This window comes from Mustela nigripes, chromosome 6 (assembly GCF_022355385.1).
Source record: "Mustela nigripes isolate SB6536 chromosome 6, MUSNIG.SB6536, whole genome shotgun sequence".
Taxonomy (NCBI): domain Eukaryota; kingdom Metazoa; phylum Chordata; class Mammalia; order Carnivora; family Mustelidae; genus Mustela; species Mustela nigripes.
In genome coordinates this window covers 97,911,504-97,933,428 of record NC_081562.1, presented here as the reverse complement: position 1 = coordinate 97,933,428, position 21,925 = coordinate 97,911,504, and the positions used below count along the sequence as shown (strand labels likewise).

The 21,925-nt window shown below is 49.4% G+C and overlaps 1 protein-coding gene and 1 pseudogene across 1 annotated transcript; one reads left to right on the top strand and one right to left on the bottom strand.

Annotated features, from left to right (window-relative positions):
• Positions 1-1,520: 1,520 nt before the first annotated feature.
• On the top strand, positions 1,521-20,509 carry LOC132020389 (voltage-dependent L-type calcium channel subunit alpha-1C-like). The gene is given in 11 exon segments (XM_059404543.1): positions 1,521-1,572; positions 3,307-3,408; positions 5,941-6,068; positions 6,425-6,559; positions 8,006-8,358; positions 11,243-11,371; positions 14,704-14,743; positions 14,745-14,814; positions 15,102-15,205; positions 16,981-17,316; positions 19,140-20,509. Coding segments are annotated over 11 exon segments (1,752 nt in total). The 3' UTR covers positions 19,443-20,509.
• Positions 11,759-12,761, bottom strand: LOC132020161 (thymocyte nuclear protein 1-like; annotated as a pseudogene).
• Positions 20,510-21,925: the final 1,416 nt, after the last annotated feature.

Genomic DNA, 21,925 nt, shown 5'->3' with positions numbered 1-21,925 from the left:
GTTAAGATCTCAGCGTCCTGGGATCAAGCCTCACATCAGGCTCCCTGATCAGCAGGGAGTCTGCTTCTCCCTCTCCCTTTGTACCTCCCCTTGCTTGTGTGCTCTCTCTCTCCCTCTCTCAAATAGATCAATAAGATCTTTATTAAAAAAAGACATTGATGAAAGAAATTGAAGACATGAATAAATGGAAAGATATTTTGTACTCATGGATTAGAAGAATTAATATTATTAAAGTGTCCATACTACCGAAACAATCTACAGATTCAGTGTAATCCCTATCAAAATACCAATGACATTTTTAACAGAACTACAACTCAAAATGTGTATGGAGCCACCAAAAAAATTCAAAAGCCAGAGCAACCTTGAAAAAGAACAAAACTGGAGGTAGCATGCTCCATGATTTCAAACTATACTACAAAGCTATATTAATCAAAACAGTATGGTACTGGCATGAACACAGACACATAGATCAATGGAACACCCTACAGAACCCAAGAAAAGACCCACACATATAGAGTCAATTAACCTGTGACAAAAGAGGCAAGAATATACAATGAGGAAGTCTCTTCAATAAATAGTGTTGGGGACATTGGACAGTTACCTGCAAAAGAACAAAACTGGACCACTATCTTACACCATATGCAAAAATACACAAAAATTAAATGTACTGAAGACTTGAATGTAAGACTTGAAACCATAAATCTCCTAGGAGAAAATATAGGCAGTAAGTTTTTTGACATAGGTCTTAGCAATATTTTTAGACCAGTCTCCGCAGGCAAGGATGAAAAGCTAAAATAAACAAATGAGATTACATCAAACTAAAGTTTCACACAGTGAAGGAAACCAACATAATGAAAAGACAACTTACTAAATAGGAAAAGGGTTGGTAGGGTTTGTTTCTCCCAGAAGAACAAACAAAGGAAAAAGCTGTTCCGTGCTTCTGGTGGGGCCCGGCATTCCTTGGTGCTTGGCATTCCTTGGCCATAGTGATAGCACTCCAGTCTGCCTCCATCTTCACATGGCCTTCTTCCCTTGTGTGTCTCTGTGCGTCTTCTCCTCTTCTTATGCAGACACCAGTAGTATGGGATGTAGGGCCCACTCTAATAAATCTTAACTGATAACATCTGCAAAGACCCTACATGCTAAGGCCACATGCTAAGATTGCATGTGGACAGGAATTTGGTGGGAACACTTTTCAACTCACTACAGAAGATAAACATATTTGAGCATTACTTTTTTTTTTTTAAGATTTTATTTATTTATTTGTCAGAGAGAGAGAGCGAGAGCAAGCACAGGCAGACAGAGTGGCAGGCAGAGTGAGAGGGAGAAGCAGGCTCCCTGCGGGGCAAGGAGCCCGATATGGGACTTGATCCCAGGACGCTGGGATCATGACCTGAGCTGAAGGCAGCTGCTTAACCAACTGAGCCACCCAGGCGTCCCTGAGCATTACTTTAATTAGGACTCTTTCATTGCATATGTCAGAAACCACTAACTACCTTACCCAGGAAGGGAATTAAACCATGCAGGATTGCCTCCATAACTTGATTGCCCAGGATCATCCTCTGGTGCCAGGTACTGTTTGGATCCAACAGGCGACTCAGGAGTCCATCACTCTCCCTCCATTGCCACCTCTGCTTCCTTCTGTTGGGAGCCTCTCTGGTGTGGCCACAGGGCAGATTTCACCTCAGACAGTCTAAAACCAGAGCTCTCAACCATACTGCTTGCCCTGTATAGTAGCAGTAAACACCCCTGAATTGGTTTCCTATGGCTGTGGAACCAATTACCACAGATTCTTTTGTTTGAACAACACCTAGTTGCTAGCTCACAGTTCTGTAGGTCATGGGTCTAGCTGTGGAGTAGCTGAGTTCTCTGCTAGGGGTTTTAAAAAGCCAAAATGAGGATACTGATCAGGATGTGCCCTCTTCCAGAGGCTCCCAGCTCATTCAGGATTTTGGAGGAATTCATGTCTTGCCATTGTAGGGCTCTCAATGGCAAGTGGGGACCACTGAGCCCCCAGAGGCTGCCTCTCTTTATTCAGTTCACAGCATTGGTGTGTGCTTTTTCCCAGGCCACAGCAGTCCCCTCTCATTCCTCTGCTCTCAACTAGGGACAACTTTCTACTTTTATCTTTTGACTTCCTTCATGTAGTACTTTTTTTATTCATTTTGTTTTTACCTTGTATTGAAGTATAATGGACACATAACATTAGTTTCAGATGTACAACATAATAAACCATATTTGTATATATTAAGAAAAGATCACCACAGTAAATCTGATTAATGTCCGTCACCATATATAGTTACAATTTTGTGATGAGAACTTTTAAGACTTACTTTCTTGACAACTATCAAACGTGCAGTATGGTTTTATTAACCATAGTCATCATGCTGTACATTGCATCCCATGATTTACTTATTTTCTAACTGGAATTTGCACCTGAGAACTCTCTACTTTTAAAGAGTTCATGTGATTAGGTCAGGTCCATCTAGATAATCTCCCCATCTTAAGGCGATCTAATCATAGGGGTAAAAATCCATCGTAGTCCAGGGACTGTGGACACACCAAGGACAATGCAGGGTGTGTATAGATTGATGCTGGTGGGACACAGCTCCGGGGGTCTTAGACTACTGCCCACCGCACCTTTTCTTACAGCTGCTATACGACCACTGTCCCAGAGGCTGCACAGGATAGGCATCAATTTAGGTGGTAAAAACTGGAGAAAGCAGACCCAGAGAAGCTCCCAAACAGAACCCAGTGTGTTTTGATTCCTGCTTCTACACTGAGGTTTTGCCACCTGTTCCCCACTGGAGATATAGCAAAGAGCTTTGACACTAAGGTCCCCCTGTGTAAGGATGCTTTGTTTGGGGGAAAATTTGATCACCCATGGAGCCCCGTGAGAAGTGTCATGCACAGAGCAGCCCCTCTTGCTCTCCAGCAGGTGGCCGTTGAGCTCAGCTGAGTCAGCCTGTCTGGTCCTCCCCAAAGGCCACTCACAAGGAAGGAGCATGTGGAGATGAAGCATTGCCACTGGTGGTGTGAGCAGCAGGCAGGGAGGAAGGGAAAAAGGACGGCACTGGACAGGGAATGGAGGGAGGGGGAATAAAGCATGAACAGCAATACAAAGAAAAAGAAGGTGGAGGTGACATTCAGCAGACTGGAGACAAAGAAAGTGAAGCTGATGGACCAGGGCTTTCTGTGGGGCTGCAGCTTCCCACTCTGAGCAGGGGTTCCACCCCATGGGTCCCTCTGGGGTGGACCTTCAAGGGGCTGATGACCATTTTCAGCCTCATATCTCCCTCCCCTCAGGGAACCTAGAACAAGCCAATGAGGAACTGCGGGCCATAATCAAGAAGATCTGGAAGCGGACCAGCATGAAGCTGCTGGACCAAGTGGTGCCCCCAGCGGGTAGTAAGTACTCCCAGGATCTCCACACCCATGACTCTTGCCTGGTTCCTGAGTCCATGAGGCTCATGGGAAGCCTGCTTTCCCCACCCCACTCTGCCTCTCCTGTGGGTCTTGAAGGCCCTATTGGTTGGAAGAGCTGAGGGTGCCACACCTTCACAAACTCAGATACAGGATATCAGACTGGAAACCTGGCCCAATCATAACATTTCATAGACCAGACAAGGCCCCTTGATGCTTAGAAGTTTGGCAAAATTTTCAAGGAAACTCTGCAAAGTATAGGTTTCCCCTGTAAATTAGCAGGCTCATTGCTCTGGAAGTAATGGGGACCTGGAAAAAGAATCCCCTTATCTAGAGTAGTGTTTCTCTACCCTCTCAAACCCAGAACCTCCTTTCCTAGCAAATAGTTTATAATGCCCCTACTATTATCCTAAATGAAAATAACTTTCCTACAGCTATAATTTCTAAAATATTAATATAACACTTTAACTTAGGACATGTGGGTGGCTCAGTCAGTTAAGAGTCTGCCTTCGGCTCACGTCATGATTCCAGGGCCCTGGGATCAAGCCCCACTTCAGGCTCCCTGCTCCCCCTCCCACCCATGCTCTCTCTCTTTCTCTCTCTCAACTAAATAAATAAAATCTTATATATATATATATATATATATATGTATATATATATATATATATATAACTTTAATATAAAATACATTAAAGTCAAATACTTTTCAATATATATACGCTCAGGCACTATGGGTTATGGCACTGTGCCAGAAGTTATAGTTAACTGATAAAATACTTTCATGCATCCACTTATGATGAATAAGTCTGTGTTTAAAGGAACTAAGACAATATTGACTATTGTTGACATTTTGTATTTGTCATTTTGAAGTAAGGGATAACTAAATATATTAAATAATATACACATGTGTATGTATACATATGTATATGCACAAACATAGAACAAATACAAACTAATATAAGCGTGTCAGATGCAACAGGTGACTCAGATACTACAAGGGGCATTGCCATCAGGGATTCAATTTTCCAAAATGTAAAGCCCTCTTGGTCAAGTGCAAACAAAGCAAAATATGGTTTCCTGTCAATTTACCTAGCAGATATATACCTGGAAATTCTGGATATGTTAAAAGCAGGCAAAAAATATTATTTTCTGTTCATATGTAAAATGAAGTTAGGTTCTTAGCTCAGGTCATTATAAACAGGTCCTTTCCCCACATGGACATCTCGCCAAGTGCAGATGTATGCAAAACATGCCTGTGTTTTAAGGGACACATCTGGAACCACCCAATGCCTGTCGCACACTGGGACAACCAGGAATGTCCCCATATTCCCAAAACACTCCTTAAAATGGGACACCAGCCCTGTTGAGAATCACTTCCCAAAGGGAAGCAGCCCAGGGAAGTGTCACCTAGACGGGCCAAGCCCCATGAGATGTTTTGCATACCTTATTTAATCCTTATAACATTGCTGTGAAGTTTGCTCAAGAATCTGAAGTTCTTAGAAGCTATGTAGCTGACCCAGGGCTATCAGGTGAGTACCTGGCAGATTCAAAATTCAAACCCAGGTCTGGGGGACACCAGAACACCAGGCTCTTTCTGCCCTGTGGCTCTTGCTGACTGGCTAGACGGGGAAATCGGGTTTCCTCTCCCACAAGGGAATGAGGTATTCGCCAGGTGGAAGGTCACCATAGGTGGACTTTGCTATTCTTAAGGGAAAGCTAGAAGTAGGAGAATCATCACAGGCCCCTATGCCTAACCTACCAGCTGTCTCCTGGGGCCATTTCCCTCAGAGGAAGAAGATGGAGCCAAGAGGCAATGTTCTCCTTGGAAACTCTTCTGTTTCTCCACCTCCTGGTTCATTCCCAACACAGAGGCTGACTATGCCATGTGTAACTTGGGGGTCTAGCCCAGCAGGGACCCAGCCAAACCACATGGTAAGAAAACCCAATCTGTCTGGTTGAAAATGAAACCCAACCTTAGAGAAGAAAGGTGTTCCTTCCACCAAACTCCATCTTAAACCAGAACTGTTTGCACTTAGGGGACTGATCAATTTATGATGGGCACCTCAAGTTTTGGAATCAAATATAAATTAGTTAACAATGTCAAGTTTTTTTCTTTAACTTTGTAAAGCTTTTTTTTTTTTTTAAAGCAAGGTGGGAAATAATTTTGATAATAGGCTGCTTCTACTGTTTAAAAAAAAAAAAAAGAGGAGCTAAAAATATTTTTGCTTCTTTGCAGAAAGCATTTGCAGAAAGACTCTCTGGAAAAATACTCCAGAAACTAATTTTAGAAAGGTTATCTATTAAAAGGTAGTAACTTAGCAGATGGAGGAGGGGTGAGAGAGAGACTTTTCACTGTACACCTTGTAATATATTTTTGCCTTTCTGAACCATGTGGATGGCTTAAAAATAAAAACTTTAAAAAAAGTTTAAAAAACTTCAGAAAACTTGGATGCTGGGGGGGTAAAAAGCTGAATTCTCCCCTTTACCTCCCTTCTGTCTTCTCTTCTCCTGTCTCAGATGACGAGGTCACAGTTGGCAAGTTTTATGCTACTTTCCTGATCCAAGAGTAATTCCGGAAATTCAAGAAGCGCAAAGAGCAGGGCCTGGTGGGCAAACCCTCCCAGAGGAACGCCCTATCCCTGCAGGTAAAGGACAAGAATGGGGGTCCACACAATAAGGAAGGGCTTGGTCACCTTCTTCTGACATCTGGCCTGGGGTTGTCTCTCAGCAGTGGGCTGGAGGCCAGTTCCCTCCAGAAGGAAACTTTTGGAGAGCTCCAGGCCTTTCCAAATGTGTGTGTAGGTGAGGGTGCGATACACTACCTCCCACACACTCTGCCTTCCCTAGTCCTGCCTGCTTCACAGCCCCTTCTAACAGGCCTTTATGTTTCCTGGGTGGAGAAATGGATTCTCACAGTCTGGCACAGATAAGCCCTTGGCAGGCGTGCCTGCCCTACGGAGAGGCTGTGGGTCAAGCAGCTGGGTGTCCCTCTGGGTTTCAGGCTGGCTTGCGCACGCTGCATGACATCGGGCCTGAGATCCGACGGGCCATTTCTGGAGATCTGACGGCTGAGGAGGAGTTGGACAAGGCCATGAAGGAGGCTGTGTCTGCTGCCTCTGAAGATGACATCTTCCGGGTAGGTGGACGCTGCAGGAGCACTCTCTTACCTTTACAAGTCTAGCTGGAGGCAAGAGGGTGGGCTGCCTTTCTGCCAAGAGAATCCAGGGAGAAAGTCCTGAGTTCTCTGGCAGATTCCAAGCTCTTCCAACTCAGCTACTTCCCATACTTCTACCTTCTCCAAGTCTGACTCTATCTCAAGCTTGGGCTCTCGGGACATGTTCCCTAGGAGAACCTTCTACATTAGAAACTGCAAAGCCATGGGGCCCCTTTTGGCCACATGTAACCTGCAAACCTATTATTCAGAAATATGGCACATTCAACTAAAAACCTAGACCTTTGACTTCTCTTTAAAAAATCAGAGGCTCTGGCTTGTGTTCCCACATGGCAGCAGGGGAGTGGAGCCCAGGGGCAACTGTCTTCTTGAGAGAAAGCCTGTGCTTTCCCAGACACAAAAGTCCCCTCCGGCCTTCCTCCCCTCTCCTTTCCTGGCTATGGAGGCTGAGCATCCATTCTCAGTGGACCCCAAACCTGACTCTGCCAGAATAGTGCAATGCTTGTATCCCGCTCTCGCCCTTCAGTCGTCCCTGCTTATCCCCAAAGGTATTTGGCTAAAATCCCTCCAGAGTGAGGGAGAAGCCACCAAGCAGTATCACGCTGGGGGCCCTCTCAGCTGCCCCTGCCAGCCCCCACACAGGGGTCCTGAGCTGTGGAGACACCGGGAGGGAGGACGGCCTGCCCTGCCTGTGGCTGCCCTGTCATCACCATCCTCATCCTCATCACTGTGAAATGTCTGTCACCGAATGGCCTCAGGGACACAGCTCCAGGCTAACACTGCCCCAGCAAGACCCCACAGACCAACTTACAGACAGCAACATGCCCACTCGCTCCAGGACAAGGAAACAATGTTGGAGAAAAACACTGGGTCCTGATTTGAAATCTCTAAGAATCGCCCCGGAGGAAAGAAGCCCATAATATAATTAATGGAGTCAACGCCTCCTCCTTATTTCCAAAACCCTTTTGGCCAATGTCATTTCTAGTTCAGTGAGCCACTTGGACCCCCATTTTTTAAAGTTCTCGTTGGAATCTCCTGGTCCCTTGCCCCAGCCCTCACAGCTGCCAAGCAGAGCGAAGGCTGCGGCCAAGGATTGCGGTCCTGCGCTGCTCCTGGAGATTTGATCCCAGTCCTCGGGGGTGTTCATTAGAAAGTCCCAGGGCAGCAGCCTTCCTGCCTGACTGGTCCTGCCCCTCACCCGTCCCCCAGCAGAGTCAGAGGGGACTGTCCAGGTCCCTCCCTCTCCGGCTTCCAGGCCACGTGGATGAGGAGTTCCCCGTGGGCCGCGTGTCGCTGCACGGTGTGGCTGCGCTCTCTGGAAGGCGGACAGCCTTCCGTGGCTTGGCCTAGAGAAGGAGAGGTAGCCGACAGGGCTTTCTCCTCCATCCACCCCTCCCGTCTCGCCTACAGAGGGCCGGTGGCCTGTTCAGCAACCACGTCAGCTACTACCAAAGTGACGGCCGGAGCGCCTTCCCCCAGACCTTCACCACCCAGCGCCCACTGCACATCAACAAGGCGGCTAACAGCCAAGGCGACACCGAGTCGCCATCCCACGAGAAACTGGTGGACTCCACTTTCACCTCCAGCAGCTACTCATCCAGTGGCTCCAACGCCAACATCAACAATGCCAACAACACTGCCCTGGGCCGCTTCCCCCGCCCCGCTGGCTACCCCAGCGCAGTCAGCACCGTGGAGGGCCACGGGCCCCCCTTGTCTCCTGCCGTCCGGGTACAGGAGGCCGCATGGAAGCTCAGCTCCAAGAGGTAAGCAGGAGGGTGGGGCACCAGGGCCCGTGCACAGGGGCCCCACATGCTCCAGCCCTGAGTAGATGGGGGGTGGAGTCTGGCCCATAGGCCTACCACTCACCCCCTCGAGCAGGGCTGGAGGCTGCGTCCCCAGACCCCATCAAGAGATAGGCCAGTGCTGCCTCCCATTCTTGCCCTTGATTACATGTGGCAGTCACACCTGGGGAAGGCAGCACAGCCCCAATGGCTATCTAGTGTCCTGACCACACCTCTGGACAGAGCCTCTTGTGCTCTTTCTGTTACCCAGGCAGAGGAGCCCAGTCCCCTGACCCCCAGCATCCTGGCAACACAACAGACTGTTCCCCCAGCCTTTCCCACATCTGCACAAGCCTGGCCTTTGACTTAGCTGGGATGAGACTGGAGTTACCACGTCTTCTTCACACCCTTCTCCACCCTCTTGGGAGGAACACTTTGGTGGTGGGAGGCCCTTCACCATAGCTCTTGCCCACTCTGCCCCAGTGCGGGATTGTTCCTGGTAGTTTGCTCTCCCACTGCCTGATGCATGCTTTTCTCCCTACCTTCTGCTCCTTGGGGCTCTGGGATCCATTGTTATGGTATACCAGGGTGATAAGCACCCACGTGCTCTGGGCCTCCAGAAACACAGCATGGGCCTAAAGGATCTCCTCCCTGTTTCTGTCAACAGCTCTGGGTTTCCAAAGCCAGGTGGGAGAGGACTTGCCTCCCCGCCACCGTGCCCCCTCACCCTTAGTGGACAGCACCCCCACCAGCAGGCCGGGCAGATCACCCACAGGCCATGTTCTTGGGCAAATCTCTCAGGCTCACGACCTTAGAAAATAATCACGATGTGTGAGCATCTTTCTGGACAAGTGTCCTGAAGCTTCTTTCATCTAAGGAGCCTGCCTATCTGCCCCCCAGTTTTCACTTCCCTTCTTAACACCCACTTTCAAGTGGCCCCGTGGACGCCTGTGTGGCCTGGGCCTTTAACAGTGTCTGATAACAGCCAAGTCCGATTGGCCATCAGTCTACCTCACTGCATGGAAGAATGGCTGGTGAACCCACTCAAAAGCAATGTCGGGTGAGTCTTTCTACTCAAGAGATGTCTACCGAGGCCTTCTATACACAGTGCAGCATGCCAGCTCTGGATTTTATATGCTGACCTGAAAGGTTAGCTTTGCACAGGGGAGTATCAGAGCTCAAGTGGCTGGCCCATGTGTGTCTCAGCAGCCCCTCGCTTTCCCGAAAACCTCCTACAGCTCTTAGGTACTCAGTCCTAATGTCACGTTCTCCCTTGCTCCCCTTATCCAAACCTCTTCTTTAGGAAGGTTCACTGGGTCCATCCTTAGCATCTCAGGGTGAGCTAATACCTCCTTCAGAGCATATTTTTCTCTGAAAACGTGTTCTGTATTAAATGAAGGGAGAGTGGAGGTAGGGAGAAACATCAGGGGATTTTCCTCCTCTCCCCACCGGCACCTCTGTCCCTAAACTGTGGTGTGCGCCTCCCCCAAGGCCTAGCCCATAGCAAATGCTCCCCAAATACTGGCTCCCTCCTTCCCAGCACAGTGGGAAAAGTGACCCTCAAGGCAGTAAGCTTCAGCTTGGTGAGGACGAACAAGTCAAGCAAAGTTGCAGCTCTGGGGTCTCAGCCTTCGTGCCACAGCTCAAGGCTAAGTGCCGGGGCTCCAGGACCAGCCTTGCTCTTGCGGGGACGGGCCAGCATGTCTTGCACACAGTGGCCCCCAGGAAGTGGTGTTGTCTGCCTGCCGCCATTCTCCGTCTCCAGCTCATCTCATTATGCCTCCTCCCAGCGCCTTTCACTCCCCTCTCTTCCCACCCCATCCACATTCCATCTGTCCTTACCGCAGGATGGGCCATCCCTGGTTAGGGCCTGCTCCCGAGAAGCGGGTAGGTACCCAGGAGGGTAGCTTCCTGAGTTGCCCCAGCTCACAGGCCCCGGTCAGATCGGGGTGCTGATCCAGCACTCAGCCCTGAGAGGATTAACTGAGCTCTTGCCTTCATGTCTTCCTGGGTTTGGGGGTAAAGCGGGTTCCATCATTCAGGATCTTTAGGAAGAAAGACTGAGGGAAGTATTGAGAGGCACAGACAGGAAAAGGGAGAACATCCAGGCCAGAGCTAAGAAGACACCAGTCCGGAGGGTGAGCAGAATCATCCGGGACACACCCAGTAGGGGAGGGTCTGAGGGTCTCAAGCTCAGCAGGGACTCAGGCTCACTGCCCAGGAGAGCAAACCCGTCAGCGTGAGGCTTCTTGTCCGTACTGTCACTCCAAGGAACCCATGTCAAACCCAAAGGCATGGCAAACTGTGACCTCAGGAACTTCCCGGCTCTGCCTAACCAGCACCCAAAGGCCTGGCTCTCTTTAGCAGAGGGAGAGGACAGCCCTCTCAGGACCCACCCCAACCTGAACAGAGCAGCCTAGGCCCCTGTTCTAAAAGCTGCTCCTTCCCACCTCTCAAAACCACATCTCATCTGTTACTTCATTTGTTACTCATGACGAGCTTCTGAGTCAAGCAGGGCCTACACTACTCCAGTTTTATCGAGAGGGATAGAGGCATAGGGGTAGGGGGGCAGTGACTCATGCCAGAGGGCAACTGAACTGGGGTCAGAACTGAGACGTCCTTGGGTCCCAGCCCAGAGCTGCTTGTTCTGCACGGACTCCTGATCTGGATCTTACTGTTTCCCTGGCTCTGCTGCTGTGTCAGCAACTATGGGAGGAAGAGGCCACAGCGGTTGTGCGTGCGTGAGTGGGCACGTGTGTGTGTGTGTTCACTGTGTGAGTGTGTGTGTGTGGTATGTGATGCCTTGCCTGCTGAGGGAATGATGAGGTTCGCAGCTTCTGACTTCGTTGGCCCTTGGATGCTTCAGGTGTCACTCCCGGGAGAGCCAGATCGCCATGGTGTGTCAGGAGGAGGTCTCTCAGGACGAGACCTATGAGGTGAAGCTGAGCGAGGACACAGAGTACTACAGCGAGCCCAGCCTGATCTCTACAGAGCTGTGAGTGCTGCTGCCCTCGCCACACGCCAGCCTCTGGGGGTGAAGGGTAGCTCTCTTAGAATCCTTCCTCTGGGCAGGACTTGCGGAAGGGGAGACGCCTGTCACCTCATGAGGGACATGGATGCATGCCCCACCCACACCCACACACATGTACAGACATGTACACACACACATATACACACATATACACACACGGTCCCTGGATTAGTTTGGCCTTTCCTCATGATACAGTGCTTTCAGGAAGACTTCAAAACATTGTCTCATAAACTTTTTTTTTAACTGAAACCAACTGTCATAAATATATTTTATAGTAAACTCAGTACACACACACACACACACACACACACACACACGCGCGCACCTATTAGCAAATAAATGTTCATGAAACTACTTATAATAAAGCCAGCCAGCAGAGGGCACTGTTGGCAAACAGTGGCTGAGATTTTGTCAGTGCTGGAAATTTTAAGAGAAGGGTTTTTTCACTGCAAGTCGAGACCCATTAGAAGGCTGTGACATTTACTTAATTATGGTCACCACTTTTTTTTATATTAATGTTTTGTTGAAAAAGGCACATGAAAAACACCCATGTACACAGCCCCAGGTGGACATAACAAGCAAGCCTCCTCATACCTTCTTCTGTCTTACAAAAGCTTGACTTCTCTGGAGTCTTGTCTTGCCCATTCCAGCAACGGTGTCCCAGTTCACTTGGTTCCTTTTCCTGCAGCCTCAAAATAAAATCAAACTCCTCTAGGGTCAGGGGCTGAATGGAGAGCCTCTGGCAAGTGGAGAGAGCCCTATTTTTTAAAGGACCTCCAGGGGCTTTGTGAGCTTGGGGATGGGTTTTGAGCTCAGGCACCAGGGTCATGAAATAACTTCATCATCTGAACAAACCATACGTTGACCTTGGGCCACTTGGGGTTGTCTTCTTTGCTGGATGGATCATAATGGGAATTATTTTTCTCAAACTGTGTGTGGTCTGAGGAAGCCTCCCTCTCAAGCTTCCCAAGTCCTTTGAGGCCTGGTTCTTCGCAGTTGCTCTGGTAGAAGCCTTCCTCCTCCCACTTCAGGGTCCCAGGAAGTTCTGGGGCTGGGAGTTGCGAAGGTCATCCCAGTATACTGTCTGCTCGGGCTGGGCTCTAAGATCCCCAGCCCTGAACTTCACCTCTACACTTTTGTCTACTGGGCTCCCTGGCTCTGACCTCATCAGTCAGTAACTGTTTAGATTCTTCCCACCGTTTTTAGAGGCTGAAGCCTCCTGAGGGCTGGAGTTATCCACTTGAGTTGATGCCCCCACTGGGTTCTCAGTATTGGTACGTCTTCCTACTAGGCCCTTCTTGTCCGCCCCAGCAGGCTCGACAGCCCCAGTAAGCCTCTTCCATGGTCTAGGCATGGTTTCCCTGCAGGGGCTGAAGAGCAGAGGATTCTGGAATTAACCGAGACGTATGAAAGGCAACTCTGTGTCTACCCCCAGAGTCCTCCCCACAGGGTCCAGAAGGCCAGGCTGTGATAAGCGCTTTAAAAGACAGAACAGCATAATACAGAATAGCATAAGTTAGAATAAGGCAGTAGATAATCGTGTATCCAATGTCACAGAGGTATTATTTAGTAAAATATTTGTTTAATTGTCTACATATGTGGGTGTGTATGTGGGTGTGTATGCGTGTGTGTACTCAGTCTCATAAAATCTTTCTTCAAAAAGCTTAAGGTGCATTGTTTTAGAAGCTTTCCTAAAAGCACCTTCTAATAAGGAAGGACCAGCCACTCAGCGTTTTGATTTTTAGAGACTCCAAATATTTACATGGCCACATACCCTAGAAATCAGGGAAAACATATGCTTCCATCCATTTTGGTTCTTGTGCATCCAGGCACTCTGCTAGATCGTGACTAAACCAGTCTCTGCACTCAAAGATATTTTACAAACCAGTAATTGTCTCAGATGAGGGAAAAAACATGGAGACGTTCACTCACAGAGTGATACAAGCAATGAAGGGGACGGACCTTCAGAGGAGGTAGAGGTCAGAGTGACCATAACAGACTCCTGGCTCAAGATCCAACAGAAACTGGGTCTTCAAGAGTGGGTACAGTTTGGAGAAGAAGAAAATGCAATAAGGAAAGCTTACCACGTTGAAAATGAAAGGAAAGGTTTAGAGGTTTTCTGGTCAGAAATTTTCCTGCATGTGTACCAAGGATCGAAGCCAGTATGCTCGAAGCAGGGAAGACTGCCCATTCTCTGTCCTCAAAGCATGTGGAGTCACACCAGGGACAGAGTCTGGGGCCTCATCTGTAGAACGAAGGGGTTAGAAAGCCTTGGTCTTCTTGGCCTGTAGGCTATTCCTCCTGCAGACTGTGAAAGCAATTTAGCAGATTGCAACTGACATTATTTAGTGAAATAGACTAGACTAAAGTAGAATAGAAACCACCAGAGGACAAGGCATGCAAAAAAGGTTAAGTATGGTTCATGAAGTTGAGTTCTATTAGGTGTGTATGTAAATGGGATGATGTCCGGTCTCTTTCTCACGGTGAGTCCCATCCAGAATGACTACCCATCCAGTCACTGGGTAGACAGATGCCCCCGAAGGCCCCTTACAACTCTGCTCTCCATTGACTGGCTGACTGGAGGTTTGTCCGTACATAGTGTCTTGATGATGAAGGTGGGCAGGCAGGGAGAAATTAAGGACAGGGGGAGAAGTTCGGGCTGAAGTCGGGAGTGGTCATGGTAAAATAGCATCCACATATGGAAACAGAGGAGCCTAGGCTCTTCCTGGAAAGACTCCTGTGGACCTAAAATTTTTTGCCAACTTGCTCACCAACTTTGACTCAAGAGTGCCTCTACTGCTGTAAATCAGAAATGTGAGGCTTCTGAGCCAAGAAGCTGTGGATGGGGAGTTGGAAACTTCTGTGACAGGAGGAGCCTGGGGTGCTGGGAGCTGGGGTGGTGAGCTCCTGCTGTCCACTTCCCAAACCTTTATGGAAGCACAAAGCAGGGGTTTCCTTCATTAAGGAAAAAAACAAACTGGGGCCCCTGGGTGGCTCAGTCATTAAGGGTCTGTGTTCAGCTCAGGTCATGATACCAGGGTCATGGGATCGAGTCCCATATTGGGCTTCCTGCTCAGCGGGAAGCCTGCTTCTCTCCCCACCCCACCCCCTTTTGTGTTCCGTCTCTCTCACTCTCTCTCTCTGCCTCTGTCAAATAAATAAATTAAATCTTTAAAAAAAAGAAAGAAAGGAAGGAAAAGAAAAGAAAAAAGCAAACTGACTTTAAGGGGTGGCACTGTCCTTATGGGGTTGCCCTTCCTGACCCCACAAATAAGCCCCAGAGTTCTCTGTTCCAGGCTCTCCTATCAGGATGATGAAAACCGGCAATTAACACCCACCGCCTGTGGAGGACAAGAGAGACATCCGGCAATCTCCAAAGAGGGGTTTCCTCCGCTCTGCCTCACTAGGTAAATACTCACACCTCTCTCTCTCCAGGTGTGACGGGCCAGGGACTCGGGTGATTGGCTGCAACAGCCCCACGCAGGGGCTGGGAAGATTTCCCGAGCAGTGAGACAGGATTCCCAGGGCAGGGCTTGCGGAGATGGGACGTATCCACATGCTGTGGGAGGCAAATGGTAGGGAGGAGGTTACTCCAGGCCACTCACACCGCTCCTTGTACCCCTCAGAGTCTGAGCCTCACAGACCTAGGTCCCCTTTCCTGGTACTGATCACAGTTCTTTGGCTGGCTTTGCAGGTCGAAGGGCCTCCTTCCACTTGGAATGTCTGAAGCGACAGAAGAATCAAGGCGGAGACATCTCTCAGAAGACAGTCCTGCCCTTGCATCTGGTTCATCATCAGGTAGCCCAGACTTTCAGAGGCATCACTGGGCAGCACCCGGCAGGCTACACAGCCCCCCATGATTATAGCAAATCCCAAGACCCCTGCAGGGCCCCTGGCCCTAACAACCCCAAAAGAGGGGGCTCATCCATGCCGTGAGAACCTTAACAAAGTCTGTCGTTTGGGGAGGGGGGACACCTAGGAAATACTGGTGAGAAGGAGCTCCTCACATGGTCCAGAAGGATCAGCAGCTCCAGGATTCTGTCTGACCTTTCTTCCTACAATGGCACAGACCTTCCCTCCACAGACATCAGCACCTAGAGTTGCAAGCTACCTGGATATCTGGATATAGAAAAGATCAAAGAATCTGCCAGCGACATGATCAGGAAAACAAGTCCAGAGAAATCTGATAGTTGAAATAGCTCTTGGCATGGCCGACTCCAGCTGAGCCAGTGAAATCCAAGTCATCTGTATCTAACATATTCTCAGTATCTGAGAACTAATGGAAGCCCCAAAGAATCAAAGGCCAGTCCTTTATCTCTAGGAAAATTAGGGTCCAAATTTCCCAAAGTTTTTTCCTCTCCAAATGTATACTCCCTCACCATACGCCTATGCATTAGATGATTTTTTTTTAATACCCAAAGACACTCAACTGCCAATCAAAGCTTATAATAGCTGTAAGATGGCCAGTGTGGCTCAACTAAGCTGATATTATTTCAGCTCAAAGTATTCACCGTTTTGCTTAGCTTTTGTGGCATGGCCAGCATACAGGTGATTCCTACTGGGCTTTCTGGAATATTGAGCACAGCCTTATACAACCTGGGGTCCATCAAGAGCTGAGGGCAGAGGAGGCTGACAGGCTGGTTGGGATGGAAGGAGGGGGGACACTGGGTATGCTCTTTTCTATTTTTAAAGATTTCTAAAAGTTCATTTCATCCATGTGTTCTTATCATGCTGCGGTCAAGAACCTCTTCTTTATTTACACTCCCCCCAACTTCGTGCATTTCCACTGCCCCCACCAACCCATGCTGCAGCGTTCCGGCCCTCTACCTACCACCTGGACTCTCCTACCGTCCAGTGCCACCCTCCTGCGGACACCAGCTCAGAGCTGGTCGTTGTGTCCTGCCCCAGCCTCAGGATTTTCAAGCATAGTGGGGGCCTGAGGACACTGTATAAATGGTTTAAGCACAGTACAGTGTAAGATTCAAAAAGCAGTAAAATTTTTTTAATTAAAAATTTTTTTAAAAATTAAAAAAAAAAAGCTCAGTTCAGAGAGGTGCTGAGTTGAAGATCAGCAGGACATGGTTCATGGCCTGATTAATGGTAAAAATTAAAACTAAATACGGGTTGTCTACATCTTTGTGGCGCATGGTGTCATTGTCCACAGACCTTATGTCAAGCGCACAAGACAGGGAGACAGAGGGGGCATCAGTGTCCTGGTTTCACAGACGACGAGGGCAGCATTCTTTCTAGACTACTGATGAGAAACCTAAAAGCCAGAGGATTGGCAGCTGCCGGGTGACAGGGCCGGCGCTGAGAAGGGGGCGCTCTTGATTCCACTGCATCCCAGCTTTCCGAATTTAGAGAAGAAAGCGATCCCTTCAGACTGGCACGTTCACAAAATCTACTTTTGGGTGGCGGAAGCGAACGCAGCGTCTCAGGAAGGCGATGCGCGCGGGCTCCGGCAAGGGTGGAACCCGCGGGGATTGGGGAGGCGGGGGCGGCGGTGGGCAGAAGCTGCTCAGAAAGCAGAGGCCCGCCCTTCCTGGTAACTCGTGCTCTTTGTGTGTCCACAGGCATTGGCAGTGGCGGGCCTGAGCCCCCTCCTCCAGAGAAGTCATTCCCCGAGCACGTTCCCCAGGCCGTGCGCCACGCCCCCAGCCACACCCGGCAGTCAAGGCTGGCCCCCGCAGCCCATCCCCACCCTGCGGCTGGAGGGGGCAGAGTCCAGCGAGAAACTCAACAGCAGCTTCCCGACCATCCACTGCAGCTCCTGGTCCGGGGAGCCCGCGCCCTGCGGTGGGGGCAGCAGCGCCCTGCGGAGAGCCCGGCCGGTGTCCCTCACTGTGCCCAGCCAGGCTGGGGCCCGGGGCCGGCCGTTCTACGGCAGTGCCAGCAGCCTGGTGGGAGCGGTAAGTGACCCTGGACCGCCTGGCTGGCGGGGGAGGGGAAAGCCCAGGGCAGCCCTGGGGGACTTCGCAGGAACAACTGGGACGGGAGTCTCTGGTCCTTTCTCCAGTGGAGTGCATGTCAACTCTCTTGGCCAGAACGACTCTCACTCCCAGGAAGGAGGGCATGGTGTGCAGAAAATTGTGATCACACAAGATGCTAGAGGCTTCTGCTTGGGTAGGGCCTGCACAGAGAGAGAAAGGACTGAGCAGCATATCCCTGCCGCAGGCCAGGAAATGTTCCCCTGGCCTCAGCTCCAGGGTACAGCCAGAGGGGAGCTCTGATTGCTCCAGGTGCAGGGGTGGGCTTGGGCTGTGTTGCACACAGAGAAAATTCAGGATCTGTGGTGCTCCAGCCTGGGACGCATTAGAATAACGTGGGACGCTTTGGAAACCTAGGACACAGTAAATGGGTATTTTTTTTAAAGCCCTTCAATGATCCTAATGCACAGCCAGGGTTGAGAATCACTATTCTAGAACAAGAATGCTTCCAGGTTCTCTATCCTCTGCCCTGGCCAGAGCATCTGGCCAATGTGTTCCTGGCACCACATTTTAGCAGACTTCAACAAATTAGAACAAGTCCAAAGGGACACAGCAAAGGGTTGGCAAGGTCCCTAGAAGCGATCTTATGTGAGTACTGGTCGAGGGAGTCAGGAAAGCAAACAGGGAGTGAAGATGGCTTAGGAGGCCACAGTAGAAGATGGCTTAGGAGGACCTCTATCGTAAGTTCCCTCATGTCCTGGGCAGGGGATCTCAAGTGCAGGATTAGAGCGACAGATCAACCTGACAACCAGGCAGATTTCAGATTCCATGAGGAAGACCTTTCCAACAGAGCTTTCCCAAAATGAGGAGGGTTTTCCCATAAAGGAGTGAGCCCACCATCACCTTGGTTATCCCCATTCAGTTGACAAATCCCAAATGAGTGCCGACCAGGTACAGGCACTGTTGTAGGTGTGGAAAACAACTGAGAAACAATTTCTGCTCGCAAGAGCCCATGCCAGGATGAGGAGAGACAGATCACAAATAAACATGAATGTAGTGTGTCCCACAGGGTGGGATCTCTGAAGAAAACTTAAGCAGGACAGGAAATAAAGAGTGATGGGAGCGGGGCAAATGGCTCTGGGAGAAAGGCATTCCAGGCTTCATTATTAATCCCCTGCCCTTGGCTCAGTAGCTGGTTTCCCCAGAGCCAGTCACTAAAGCAGCCACTAGGAAGGAGGGAGCAGCCCTGGGACCTTGGGCTGGCCCCTTGGAGCTGGAGCAGAGACAGGTGCAGACATGGTGTTTTGCACACATCCTACACCAGGATCCTCACCTCCACAAAGGCAGTCAGCCAGCACTGGGCAAGGGGCACAAGTTAACAGTTTCCCCAAAGGAGAGTGAAGATTTCTGGGCAAAAATAATATGAGGGCACTAAGGGTGCCAGAGAGGAGAAAATATAGGGCAGGCCGGGTTCTGCCTCGGCAGCAGCCCCTTGGCCACTCTGAGCCAAATTTTCAGGAATTTGACAACAGTTTTTGAGTATCCCAGCCAAAACAGCTCTCCTCCAGCCAACACACCCCTGATTCCTTGGACAATGTTCCGGGTCACCTCCCTTCTGGGAGCACCCCTCCCCAACTCACCCCTCCCCACCCTCCCACGCCCACATGCGCTGGCGTGGGTGCGCACACTCCCTTCCCAAAGTTCCCAGTCACAGGCCCCTTGCTCCAGCCCACAAGGAAAGAGTTGACTTCCAGGAATAATGTTCCTCTTTGGTTCTTCTTCATTGCCCCCTCTCCCCACTTCAGGTCTTGATTTCAGAAGGACTGGGGCAGTTTGCTCAAGATCCCAAGTTTATCGAGGTCACAACCCAGCAGCTGGCTGACGCATGTGACATGACCATAGAGGAGATGGAGAACGCCGCTGACAACATCCTCAGTGGGGGCGCCCAGCAGAGCCCCAACGGCACCCTACTACCTTTTGTTAACTGCAGGGACCCAGGGCAGGACAGAGCGGGGGGCCAAGAGGGCGAGAGCTGCACTGGGGCTCGGGCGTGTCGGAAGAGCGAGGAGGAGCGCCAGGACAGCAGAGCCCACGCCGGCAGCCTGTAGTTGCTAGGGCTGGGGAGACGCTGGGTTTTTTATTTGTTTCAATGTTCCTAATGGGTTCGTTTCAGAAGTGCCTCACTGTTCTCGTGACCTGGAGTTAACCGGAACAGCGTCTTTATTCATTTCGTTGGGACAAGACGCAGAGTTGGGTGGTGTGCAGAGTCTGTTTTCCGAGGGGAAAGAAGGCAGCAACCCCAGGTAGTGCTGTGTCCACAGAGGTAGAGTGGTGAGGAGGAGTGGAAGGATCAGGGAGGGAGAGAAAGAGAAGAGACGCCTGCCCTCCCCTCCGGGCATGAAGGAGAACCTCAGCTTCCTGCGGTAGCCCTCACCAAAAGGACCCTATGTCAAACGAGTGTCTTTCAACTTTGCTTGTAAAAAAAAAAAAATCATTTTGCACATATTCTGTATGAGCCTCACTGTCTCCATAGAGCCAGGGCCCTGTGGATTTGCAGAAGGAAGAAGGGTGTGACTTCAGCGAGGACCCAGCAGCGTCCAGTAAAGTGAAGAGTGAAGAAAGAGGCGGCGGCAGGAGTTCAGGAACCCCAATGGGAGAAGAGTGCAACTGGTGGTGGCAGCCTCAAGGCCAAGGCTCCGCGGCCACCGCCTTCCCCCACCCCCCCCCCCCCCCCCCACCCCCCGCCACGCGTCTGCGTCAGTATCCCGTCAGTATCCCCTGCACAGGCCCACGGAGCTCCAGACCAGCGGCTAGGCCTACTTCGGGACAAGGGGGCGCTGGCACCGCCTGCCAGGGAAGGAGCAGCCCGCCCTTGATGAGATGAGGTGGTGCTGAGCTTCTGTTGAGTGCTCTTTTGTTTTGCGGTTTGACGTTTTTCTTTCTTTTTTTTTTTTTTAAAGATTTTTTAATTTATTTATTTGACAGATCACAAGTAGGCAGAGAGGCAGGCAAAGAAAGAGAGAGAGAGAGGAAGCAGGCTCTCCGCGGAGCAGAGAGCCTGATGTGGGGCTCGATCCCAGGACCCTGGGATCATGACCTGAGCCGAAGGCAGAGGCTTAACCCACTGAGCCACCCAGGTGCCCCTGACGTTTTTCTTGATAGCGTGTTGCAGTTTTGTTTTTGTGGGTTTTCTTTGGGGGGGGGGGTTGTTTGTTTTGGTTTCATTTTAATTTTGTTTTCCCAGGGGAAGGGGAGGAAGTGTTTACAAAGCTTTGTAGCCACCCACCTTATTGTTTTCACCTTTGCAACTGTAAATCGGGTTTGGTTTTACTGATTATTTAAACGGTTGTGGTTTTCTTTTCCTACGGTAGGTTCAGTGGAGGCGCCGTAGCCATTGCGTATGCGCAATAATGTGTTATAATTTCCTTAGGTAGTAACAAAAATTTTTTTGGTTTGGTTTTATAATTTAAAGGTAATGCACTTGATATGGTCTTGCACATATGGGTGATTGAGTTGGGTTCTTTTTAATGCGGGCTGTATTTCCGGGTGCCAGAGAGAGGAAGCTTGGATGAGAGAGTCTGAGTGTGTGTGTTTGTGTGTGTGTGGTGGGTTGTCTGGGCACCTGTCATCTGTGGGTATGTACACCTACACAGTACGCCCATGCGTGAATGAGTGTGTACCTCCCCCTTTCTGGTCTAACTGTGGGGAGATCTGAATCTGGGGCCATTTGAAAGCAAAAACAAACCACTGTCTCTGCTTCTGAAATGGGAATCAGTAACTCTTTGCATTTTCTGTCCCACAAGATATGCAAAAACAGTGCAATAATATTCATTTTAAAAATACAATTGTGCATTGTGTTGGCATTAAAACTGTATTAAAAAAAAAAAACACACAGAGAAATTTAAGGGAAAAACTCAAGAAGGCGTTTTGCTTCGATATATTCCGTGCAATGTTTTATTGCATTGATAATGTTTCTGTTGAAGAAACTTTTATACTTGAATTCAGGTCAGTTTCAGTATTTTACAAATATATTTTTTTAAACTGAATTGCAATTGTGCCAAGCGAATATAATGAATTGAATTAAGTTTGTTTTTGAATTCACTTCTTGTATATTTTGCTGCATGTAAGTAAATCATTTTGTATTTGGAGTGTATTTGGACAAGCTTTACCCTTGAACTCTGAAGTGCTTTTCTATATGTGGTTGGGGGAAAGGGAACGGATATTCTTTTAATTTGTACAATGAGCAAAAGCATCACCAGTGTAAATCATTATTCTGCGATCCACAAACAGGTTTGGACATTACTGTTTTGCATATCTTGTGTTCGCTTCTGTTTCCCTCCATTTTTCCAAAACTACATGATAAGTATATTCATACTACACCTTGCTTTGAGAGACCAGGACATGTCTTATTCCTGTCTTCATTCTATCCACTCTGCTCCAGTTCTCTGATTTGGACTTTGTCTAGGGGCAGTCCTGCACCATGAGCATCAACATCCCCCACAGGAGAGGTGGCTGGCTTTTCTGTCCACTTCCACAAACTTTCCTCAGTGGTTTCCTCAGAAAAGCGTACACTGACTGAGAGGATGGAACT